The 11,573-nt window shown below is 32.2% G+C and overlaps 1 protein-coding gene across 2 annotated transcripts; it reads left to right on the top strand.

Annotated features, from left to right (window-relative positions):
* The first annotated feature begins 1,785 nt into the window (after positions 1-1,785).
* LOC106769134 lies at positions 1,786-10,903 on the top strand. 2 transcript variants are annotated; one of them, XM_014654620.2, is made up of 11 exons: positions 1,786-2,067; positions 2,704-3,217; positions 3,910-4,008; positions 5,449-5,549; positions 7,740-7,811; positions 7,926-8,016; positions 8,469-8,549; positions 9,417-9,476; positions 9,551-9,673; positions 10,209-10,247; positions 10,329-10,903. In XM_014654620.2, the coding sequence occupies exons 2-11, from the start codon at positions 2,831-2,833 to the stop codon at positions 10,455-10,457; spliced, it is 1,182 nt and encodes a 393-aa protein (XP_014510106.1). In that variant the 5' UTR covers positions 1,786-2,067; positions 2,704-2,830; the 3' UTR covers positions 10,458-10,903. The 2 variants fall into 2 exon arrangements, with proteins under 2 accessions (XP_014510106.1, XP_022639630.1); XM_022783909.1 differs by lacking the exons at positions 1,786-2,067; positions 10,209-10,247 and having other exon boundaries at positions 2,831-3,217.
* The last annotated feature ends 670 nt before the right edge of the window (positions 10,904-11,573 follow it).

The following is an 11,573-nucleotide window of genomic DNA, read 5'->3' as shown; positions in this document are numbered from 1 at the left end:
ACTAAATTGAGACAAAATAAAAATACAAGGACCAAATTGGAACAAAATAAAAATACAGGGACCAAATTGAAACAAATGCAATGACACGTGGTTTGACAGTGACACGTGGCACTGTCAGTGCCACCTCACACTGTCATTGCTATGTGGCACAATGTCAACTTGACACGTGACAAATTTTATTTTATTTTTTTAAAAAAGTAAAAATAAAAAATAAAAATAATTAAAAATATAATTAAAAAATTCAAAAAAATCGTGAACTGACACATGTCACCCTTTTTAACTGTGTTAGTATGGAACTAACGACAGTGACCTAATTGCTTCAATTTTTCAAAAATAGGAACTAAATTGAGAAAAAGGTAAAATGAGAGACCTGATTAAAAAAAATCACCAAAAATAGAGACTATCATAATGATTAAACTTTTTTATTATTACTAATCATTACCCTTTTCAGTTATATATGATAAATCAAATTCTTAAATACTGAATTCATCATTTTGGTCCCAATATTTACATTAACGACACACTTTCATCTTTATATTTATATTTTTTAACTTATTCAAAATTTATTAAATAAAGTCAATTTAACATTTTTTTAATTGGTGTTAATGTTAGAGTGTCAATGTTAAAATTTATCTTCCATCGTCTTTATCTTCTTTCTACCTCTTGGCACACTTTAACATTTTAAATTACTATCAAGTGTAAAAAGAAATTTAAATTTTAAAATTTGACGGCTGTTAAAAAAGTGAAACACATAAAAGGTACAAATATTAAAGGTCTGATTTTAAAAAAATTGAATATGAAATAGTTCACTTTAGCATTGACATTATTTTTTAAATTAAAATAAATGTAACAAATTTTCACCCATAGAAGATGGTTTATCTAAGCACATTAAAAGTTAGAATAAAATTGATAAGTGAGTGGAGTAAGATTTGAATGTTTATATTTTGTAACATGCAAAAACAATTATTTACATGTAAAGACAATTATTTAGGATTAGTTTTAAATGCAATGCTTTGATATATCAAATGTATTATGTCATGCAGTTAATACAATATTTAATTTAGTGTTTTTTTTAGAAAACACATTCAAAGTTTTTAAAAAAGTATTATATTTAAAATATTATCTTAAAGTAATTTTAATTCATTTCTCTTATAATTTTTTCTACAATATAATGTATAAATATCAATATTAAATCCTCTATTTCTATATATAATTTAATCTATAGATATGATTTTTTTTAATTAAAACATATTTTAGAATTAAAATTTTTAGTTTATATCCAAAAAAGTTAAGTTTATAAAAGAAAATCAAATAAAAAAGTATTTAAAATGAAAAAGAAAACGGAAATCTAAAAAGTAAAATTGATATTGTGGTTATTTAGTAAAAAAAAAAATATTACTATTCCATATTTCATAATTTTAATTATTTATTTTAAAAAATAATTTACAAAAAATATTAATTATAAATTATTATTTTCAAATATGTTGTAAATATTTTTCTTAACAATCATTAAATTTAATTTAAATTTATATATATATATATATATATATATATATATATATATTGATTCTATTACTTGGAATAGTTATATGGTAGAATATATTATATTAAAACAATATATAAATAATTTAAATACATTTCACAATAAAATTAATAAAATAAATATTTCCATTAAATTTTAATTATATTTTTATAAACTTAAATGTACAAAATAAATATATTATATTTTTAAAAGATGAGATGAATTGCAATTTAAATATAAAAGTAAACTATGAAAAGGAAGAAAAAGGCAGTGCCAACCAATGGGTGAGAGGAACGGATACAGAGAAAGGAGAGTCGGTTGTGTTTGTGTTTGTTCAGAAAGTGCTCACAGAGAGGAAATTGAGTCGAATTTTGTTTATTAAATTAATTAATTGATAGAGAGTTGCCATTTGCAATCCTTTTTTAGCCCACACTATTCTGATTCTTCTTTCCTTTGCCCTAGATCTTTCTCTCTCAATCATTAGATTTCGTTTACCTTAATCCATATCTTTCTTTTTCTCCTTCCCTCAATTCCACCATTTTCGGGTACTCCTCTCATTGCTTTCTCTCATTTTTTTTTTTTTTTTAATTTCAAACTAATATCTTCGATTAATTGTTGGGGGCGAATAAACAGTTGTTTTTGTTTTTCTTGTAAATAAATTAGGTGAGATTGTTCTTGCTAGTTATTTTTGTTACACACTCCTGCTACCGGACAGGGGTTTGAATGTCTTTTTGATTTTGACCTCTGGGTGGTTGCTTTCGACCGCCGTTTGAATTTTAAACTCAAGTTCCTGTTTGTTGAGATTATTAAGTTTGTTTCAGCAGTTGTGTTTTTGTGAATATTATGGTTGTTTTAGCTGTTAGTATACTTCCAAACATGGAATACATTAGTCCCTGCCCCTGTTCTGCAGTTAAGATTTTGTGAATATTCCGTGGTGTGAGTGATAAATTGCTCGACTTTTTGTTTGTTGCGAGTATTTTTTTCTTTATCTTCATTCGTTTATCAGAGTTGTGAAATATTTAGTAAAATTAGAAGAAAGGTTGTCCTCTACCTTTATCTCTCTTTCGAATATATCTTGAGGGTTGTTAGTCATTTGTTAGGTGTGGATTACGGTGAAGGATTGAGTGGATAAAAAGGTTGACTTGTTTGTTGTTCGCTAATACACTCGTTTTTGTTTTCAGATTTCTCTGTGTCAATCTGTCAGTTAATTGTAGGGTATAGGCCCTTTGTTTACCGGGGTTGGAGTGAGGGAGCACGTGGATGATAAAGAGATTTGCAGGAGGTGAACACTGTGATGCATTTGCATAGATGAAGACAGAAAAAGGTTGGCGTTTGGACAGCGTGGGTGATATGCAGATACTGCCTGGGTCTCGCCACCGTCCTCCCATGAAGAAGCCCATGTGGATTATTATCTTGGTGTTGTTTGTTTGTGTCTTTCTAATCTGCGCTTATATCTACCCACCAAAAAGCAAGTCGGCCTGCTATGTCTTTTCTTCCAGAGGGTGCAAGGGTTTTGTTGATTGGCTTCCTCCTATGCCCGCAAGAGAATACACCGATGAGGAGATTGCTTCACGTGTTGTGATTAAGGATATTTTGAACTCACCGACAATTGTTTCAAGAAAATCAAAAGTTGCCTTCATGTTTTTGTCACCTGGCTCTCTGCCATTCGAAAAATTGTGGGACAAATTTTTCCAAGTAAGATTTGTACCTGTCTAATCTTTATAATGTCCAAGCTGTTGTTTCTCAATTCTCACATTGGAAGATGTCAATTTTACTCTTTGAATTGTATTTGTGACACTTTTTATGACAAAGAAGATAGTCAGTTTGGTAGTGTATATATATCCTGCATTTCTTTTATATATTAGAAAATTAGCTTCTTGATGACACTATGAATTTTTCTATGATTGCAACTCCCTTATTGTATTTGATGATTCTTCTATTACAAGTGACTGCTAGAAGAAACATCAAATTGTCAGGACTTTTGAGAATTTGAGGATTTCATTCCTTCAGTCAGAAAACTGTATTGGAATTATTAGAAAAGAAAAACTGCTTATTGTAGCACCTATTGCTGTAACTGGTGCTTTGCATGAAAATTATTTGTGGTCTCTTGCTTTCTGGGGATGCTGGCCTAAGGAGACTGTTGCACAATTTAAATAATTAAAATGGTCTGTATGTTTGATTCAGTATTTTACAACGCGAGAGGCAAAATATGTTTTACACTTTTAATAACTAATTGATAATAGACTCCTCATAATGGATTGTAATGCACATGCATCCATAGTTTGTTTGTGTAATTTCCTTGGTTGGTAGCTGGTTTGCTTTCTTTTGAATCCTGTTTATCTTGAGGTTTGTGTTTACCTGGAAGATGCTCTACTCCTTTTTTGCAGGGTCACGAAGGAAAGTTCTCTGTTTATGTGCATGCATCCAAGACAAAACCAATTCATGTGAGTCGATATTTTGTTAATCGGGATGTACGCAGTGACCAGGTACATATTTTCTTGTTACTGTTCAGTTTACTATCGTTTATGAATTGTACTGTCTTAATTAACTGTTAAAGTAAATATATATTCTCTTATGTGAATCATATTTCCATCGACAATTTGTTTTTAACTTTTTACGTAAAGAAAAAATGGTTCTTTTATTCATAACACATGCTTAAAGAAATCCTAATAATTGTGTAAGCAAATACCTTTAAACACCTTTTTATCTAATAAGAAGCTAAATATTGTAGTTTTTGACACAGCTATGTCAAAAAATGACTTGTATTTGGGGAAATTCTACTTACTTTTCCTGAAGTGTCCTTAAGTGACAATGACACCTCTACTAGATTCTATCAAACACTCAAGTCCCTTAGATTGTATTACCTTTATTTCTTTAAGTGTGCACTTAAAGTTTTTATACACATCTAGGAAAAGAATAAATTTCTACTTTCTAATTAAGTAGTTATAGAATTTTCTGGTTTACTGTTTTTAATTGATTTTAATTTATAATCTAACAAATGGATGAGTTGTTTTTCATTTCCACTTTTGCAATAAATGTGTACATTAATTAAAAATTAGGTGGAAAGTAAGGCTGTGATTGAGAAAAATATAATAAATGTTCTTGAACATTGAAAACAGCCCTTAGAAGATCTGGGAGAGTGATAAAGAAGTGTATGTGTCACTTTATTAAAAAAGATAGGAGGTATGATAAACATAGGAAAGATGAGTCTTTATGTAAAATTTAGGGGAATTTTAGTGTCACTTAACAAGATTCCAGTGAAGACTAGTGTAATTTTCCATTTTATTTCTATGCTTAAACTTAAACAAACAGAAGTTAAATGTACTTGCCTTAATGTTTTCACATCTTCTATTGAACGCACCACTTTTGATTTTAGGGAATGGCAAGCTTACATCAGAACTAGAATGTTATTGTTGACTTTGAGTTGAGAGATTAGCGGATTATTTAACTATTTAATTCATGATTTGGAAATACAATGCTGTAAGAGTTTCACCTCAGATATTTTACTTAATCCTGAGCTGAAAGAAGAAATAGTAGCCCTATGCCTGGCCTCATGAGATGTCAAATTTTGTAGTGGTAACCCAAAATGAAAGCACAAGGTTCTGTTGCACACTTTTCATTCTTGTTAAATAAGATAAAATATCTGTTTTAATCGGTGGAATAAGCTGAGAAGTCGACAAGTCCAGTTTGACTCTGAACTCTCTGAACTTGTTTTAGTTAAGCAATGTTGCATCTGGTTAATATTATTTGGTATTTTCTTTAAATCATTCTGAATGTGTTTTTTTGGGCTAGTGAATGGGCTATTTAAATTCGGGTGTTTCTGTTTTAATTATAGGGATAGTGACAGCAAGTGTAATTGCCTGTTGTTTTCCAATAGTCTGTGGATTTTATGTGAGCAATTCTTTTAATCAGAAGTGTTGTGGCAGGTGATTTGGGGTAAAATTTCTATGGTTGATGCAGAGAGACGGCTATTAGGGAACGCCCTTCAAGATCCTGACAACCAGCAATTTGTTCTACTGTCTGATAGGTAAACTGTTAATGTGTTATGAGTTTACTTTTAATTATGTTCTTACTGATTAATTAGTTTTAGATATTAAAGTTAAATATAGTGAAAATTATATATTGGAATTAATTCCTTGTGTTAAATACACACGTAGGGTTCTGTATTTATAATAGAATAAATATGGGCTAAGCCCAAATACAAATGAATATGTAAGAATAAAATAAAATAAAATAAGAACAATGTTTCCCTAATAAACATATAGGGACTATATTTCCCTAATTAACATAAACACAATATAAACTAAATATAATATCTCTAACACTCCCCCTCAATCTGGANCATACANATTGTATGGACCAAGNTTGGAATAAATAAACTCAATTTGAAATATATGATCTGTCTTCAAGAGTGTGCGGCAAACAGATGCGCAATCACATGTCGACGAACAACTAACAGCAATTTATGGATAGTAGTGGACAACTGCGAAACTTCAAATAGCACCGTGAAACTTCAAGTGGGATGACTTTGACAAAGGAGAACAATGACAAACTCCAGGGACTAGATTGCCATCAAGTAAGGATGGGGCTTGCATCAAAATTACAGGGACTGCCATCACTGACTGATGAGGCCTGTAGTGGCTAAAAGCGGCAAAACTACAGGGACTGCCATTATTGACTGATGGGGCCTGTATACAGGGACTGCCATCACTGACTGATGGGGCCTATATACAGGGACTGCCATCATGATGGGGCCTGTAGTGGCTAGAAGCGATAAAACTGCAAGGACTGCCATCATTGACTAGTGGAGTCTGAAAGCCTAAAACCTGGCTGGAAACATACTCCGCCTCACGACGAACGACGGAAATGACGGCGCGTCGATGACAGATCGTGAAAGTGGAAGATCATAATGAGCTCTTATTCATCAAAGNACCCAAAAACAAATCTGACAGATTTGACAAAGGGTTGGTGAAATTGTTTAACCCATAATTTTAGTGTTGAAATTTCTTGGTGTTAACCACTGACTGTCCTTGAAGACCTTTCAAGATAGAGAAGAAGATAGCGGAAGTAGGAGAAGTAGATTAGGTGTTGGTGCATCGGTGGCACAAGTGCCGGAGACGGTGGCCGGAGACGATGGACAGCTGGCAGGTGGCGGCTGAGCGGCAACGAGCAGTGGCGGGCAGCAACACCAGACAGATGCGAGACAGAAACCAGAGATTGTCCATTGAAATATAAAGACACAGGTTGAAAAAGAAACTTTTAGAGGGGCCGCCGGTGGCGGCGGCCTTGAGCCACCGGCGGCAACAAAGACAGAGTAGAAAAGGATCAGAAAACCTGCTCTGATACCAAGTTAAATATAGTGAAAATTATATATTGGAATTAATTCCTTGTGTTAAATATACGCATAGGGTTCTCTATTTATAATAGAATAAATATGGGTTAAGCCCAAATACAAATGAATATGTAAGAATAAAATAAAATAAAATAAGAAGAATGTTTCCCTAATAAACATATAGGGACTATATTTCCCTAATTAATATAAACACAATATAAACTAAATATATTATCTCTAACAATTAACATGCTTTTTGTTCCCATAAGTATGATTTCATTTGTTTTTTGTCCGTAAATTTTTCTCCGGTGGCTTTTGTCCTCCTAAATTTTAAATGTTTTGAGAATTGTCTACCCCTACTTAGCGGTGATATGGCATATATGTCTAATCATGTCATTATAGCTCCATATTGAGGTGACATGGTTGATGCTTGAATGGTTCCCTAGCTTTATTTGGACATAGGTGAGAGTGGAAAGAGAAAGAAAGGAAAAGAAAAAATAGTAGAAAATGAATTTGTTTTAATTAAAAGAAAGCGCTGAATTTGAGTAGAAAATTTATAATAGATTTAATTGAAAATAATTATTTATTTTAATAATATTATATTGATTATTTATTTTATTATAATAAATAAATAAATATGTAAATATTAACGACATAATTGATTATGTCTCAATATATAAGATATATACAAAGGCATAATCCATTATGTTTTCAGTCTAAAATAATCTATTATACTTATGATTCTGCATAAATCTTCACTCTTATATGAAGAGTTTTTTTTTTTTTTCGAAATTATTTTAAATCATATTTTTAGGGATTAAAAGTATATTTTACTCAGTTTTATAGGTTCTATCAATTTCTGATTTGTGTATATTGGTTTTGCAGCTGTGTGCCTCTGTATCATTTTGATTATATTTACAACTATCTGATGAACACAAATATCAGCTTTGTTGACTGGTATGACAATCTTTCTCCTGGGTTTTTATCAAGATAATAGCCATTCTTCTCTGTGCTTTCTGCTGTCTATTTGATATATTTGTACTAATGTGAACTTTTCATTTCTCTTATTAGTTTTAAGGATCCCGGTCCTCACGGCAATGGCAGGTATTCAGATCGCATGCTTCCTGAAGTTGAGGTGAAGGACTTTAGAAAGGGTGCACAGGTATATTCTTGCTAAAGTCTTTGGAATTCAACATTTAAAATAGAAATATTGCGTATCTACATACAATGAATTTTTAATTGGAACAACGTATTTTGTCTACTTTATTTAACAATTGCACTTTTCACTAGATACCACTGGATAATTGCAAGTTTCCATTGTTTCATACCCTCGTGTGATTTCTATCAATAGGCTATACATAACACACTACAGAATTGAGTTTTGTCATAGAAACTTGGTCGTATCGTCAATAACAAGAATAAAACTTTATCTATGGTCGGTCACCCAATCAGTGTCCTAAATTGTCATTCAATATCACTACACCTATTCCTTTACGATTTTGTTCAGCAATAGTCCGAGTTTTTGGCAGCTAAGAAAATGCAAACGCCCACGCACACACACATGTATGTATAACCCATTTATGTTTCTGCCTTATTTTTTATCTTCCCTTGCAGTGGTTTGCGATGAAAAGGCAGCATGCAATTATAGTCATGGCTGATAGCCTGTATTATTCAAAATTCCGGTCTTACTGTCAGGTAAAGTTGTTTTCATATATTGTTGTGGTTAATATTTAAATTGGTTTTGTATAATAGTTTAATTTATTCGAAGTGTTAGTTGTATTTAACCTTATTATTTAATTTTATTCTGCTTAAAATTTGTATTCATCAAGCCAAGAAAATTTAGTATTTCTTGAGGTTCAAGACGCCAAGTTTCTCATTTTGTGTTTTACTTATCCTTAACCGTATTTTTAAGCAATACACGGATGTTGCATTTTGTTACTTGTATTTTATTCTTTTAATAATTATTCTCTGAAGTATGTAAGACGTTACAGAAAGCATTTACTTTGTACAATCCTCCTTTTTTTGCATTGAGAAAAAAAAGAAAAGCGTCTGTCCATTGTAAGAGTGCATGGATACTGCTGTGTATGCCCGTGCACTTTACAGGTATGGGGTGTCTCAAAAAATCTGAAAGAGAATGACAATGTAGAATGCCAAAGGGTGTTGGCACCACTGATATCGTTGGTCTTATCTTGCATGTCAGTGTTAGTTTAGTGATTAAGGTGATTGGACCATATATGTTCTAATAATTTAGAATTTTAAATTCCATAAATGTACTGCTGTGTAAGCTAGAAGAGAAACACCTTATTGACCCGGGGAACATAGAGATGATACGCAAATGATATGTATGGAGTCGTATTGTGCACTGGTGTTGTGGGTCACTTGGTTACTACAGCATTAGGTCTAAAGGAGTTGAGGGGAAGGCTTTTGATGAAAGGGGAGGATAGAAGATAGGACGGGAGGGAGAATAGTCTTGTTTGCTTCATAAAGGGAGGGTAGGAGAAATAAACAGAGTTAGTATTATATACTACCTCAATATTGATGTGAAATTTGTTATTTTTCCAGCCCGGTTTGGAGGGGCGGAATTGCATTGCTGATGAGCATTACTTGCCGACCTTCTTCCAGGTGAGAGTGTGAATTGTAATATTGTTTTAAGATTTTTCATTCTTAAGCTAAGTAGCTTATGTCTCTGGTTTTAGATGGTTGATCCTGGTGGAATTGCAAACTGGTCATTAACTCATGTTGACTGGTCTGAGAGAAAATGGCACCCGAAGTCTTATAGGCCTCAGGATGTAACTCACGAACTTTTGAAGAATATCACGGTATAGTTCTGCTAAAGCTCTAAATTTACAATACATACTCATTCTTTTCTGTGAGCAACTGTGTAGACGAGAAGGGGATAGCCTTGTCGAGGGTAAACCTCTGGCATCGTCATCACTTCCCAGTCTTTATCTGTTTAGATATCTTAAGATGTGTTAAATGGATTGGATTAAAACCTTGTGGCATTGATTGCATCTTAATTGACACAATCCATGGAATGGAAATCTAAACTTGAATGAAAACTGAATTTAAATGGTCATGCATAAGAAAATTTGAAATAAAATTCCTTAAAAGTAGTGCAATGCGTCAGAGTGCTCTCTCTGCGTATTGACAATGCTCTCCCTATAGTAAAAACGCACCATCAGACTTTTAAGGGAAAGTAAAACAGACATACGGGTGCGGGAGTTTCCCTTTCTTCATAGTATTTTTGTTTAGCAAGTGTGCTGTAACAGTTAACCTCTTTCAAATTAGCATTGTCTTGTTTATTTTGTTTTCAAGTTTAGTACATGGATATTAACAGTAATTTTATTTCTGAAGTCCATCGATGTTAGCGTGCACGTAACCAGTGATGAGAAGGTATGATACAAGATAGCTTTACTGATCTGTTTTATAGAGAATGAGTTAACCAGCTTGATGAATTATCTTGTGTTTCCACAGAGAGAAGTGCAAAGCTGGCCTTGCTTATGGAACGGGATTCAGAAGCCATGTTACTTATTTGCTAGGAAATTCACTCCTGAAACACTGGATAATTTGTTGCATCTATTTTCCAATTATTCAGCACCATGAGTCAGCTATTTTGATCTATTCTTTGGTCGAAAAAGTTGTTACTTTCGGCCCCATCTTGGTTTCTCATATGAAATGAGACTTGTAAATTGAAGCATTATTGAGGTCTGATCGCCTGGCAGCCGCATATATTGAGTGCAAGGTGAACTGGCCATGGAGTTCGGGTGGCTTAACATGGACAGAACAGGAGGCTAACGATTCAGTGTTCCTTCCTTTGGGATGGATGGCTTTTTTTTTTCCTTCCATTTTTACATCATAGATTTTGGAGGAATCATATCAACTCATTATGGTTGTTCATCTTTGTAAAACGTGCCAGTTTTTTAGTTGAAAACACCTTACTGCTCATTTAGAAATTCATTTGTCCATTCTTGTGCGTATCTCATTGATGAAATTTTGTAGTCTGTTTGAATTTGATATTTACCTGAGGAAGTGTAATTCTAATTTTGAAATAATCTTGCACTGATATTTACTTGAACAAAAAAGACGATCACAATTAGTATCCAAAGTACATTTTTACAACTGTGAATGTTTTCAATTCGCGGTCATACTTTCTATATCAATTCTTCTATAAGTCATGATAAAAGTCAAATAAATGCTTATAAAATATTTTGAGCATTCAATATAATAAAAATATTTAATAACATTTCAATTAGAAAAACTTAAATTTATCAAAATTAAACAATTAACAATTGAGGAGGCACATCACATTCTTCTGGAACTTTCGAAACTTGTCTAAATCCTAAATCCATGTTCATCACACTGAATATATATATATATATATATATATATATATATATATATATAATTTACTGTTAAATAATATTTTCTTTAGTTAACTATAGTTTAATTATGTATGTCCAGCCCTATCAGTATGGAATGAAGGGAAAGTTGAGTTGGATGATTCTCTTCCTCGAACTTACTATGAGTAATTGAGTGTTGTGAAAATAGAATATATGAAGAAAGAAAGTTGCGAAAGAGGAGTAGTGGTTATCCCATATATGTTTCTGATTTGGCATTGTCAAATGGGAATTTGTTCTAAAAAAATTTTGCATATCTGAAAGAAGGCTGACTTTAGTTGGTTTCCAAATCAGTTTAAGGCAAATATTGCGAATTCCTTCG

Source organism: Vigna radiata, chromosome 7 (genome assembly GCF_000741045.1).
Source record: "Vigna radiata var. radiata cultivar VC1973A chromosome 7, Vradiata_ver6, whole genome shotgun sequence".
Classification (NCBI taxonomy): Eukaryota; Viridiplantae; Streptophyta; class Magnoliopsida; order Fabales; family Fabaceae; genus Vigna; species Vigna radiata.
Note: the sequence above shows the minus strand (reverse complement) of the source record. Positions and strands in the feature narration are given on the sequence as shown.

Excerpts from the sequence above, each read along its gene's own strand:
- LOC106769134 (XM_014654620.2), top strand. The coding sequence starts at position 2,831 with ATGAAGACAGAAAAAGGTTGGCGTTTGGACAGCGTGGGTGATATGCAG. Across the intron at positions 4,009-5,448 it reads GGGATGTACGCAGTGACCAG|GTGATTTGGGGTAAAATTTC; the intron begins GTACATATTTTC and ends GTGTTGTGGCAG. Across the intron at positions 8,550-9,416 it reads AATTCCGGTCTTACTGTCAG|CCCGGTTTGGAGGGGCGGAA; the intron begins GTAAAGTTGTTT and ends TTATTTTTCCAG.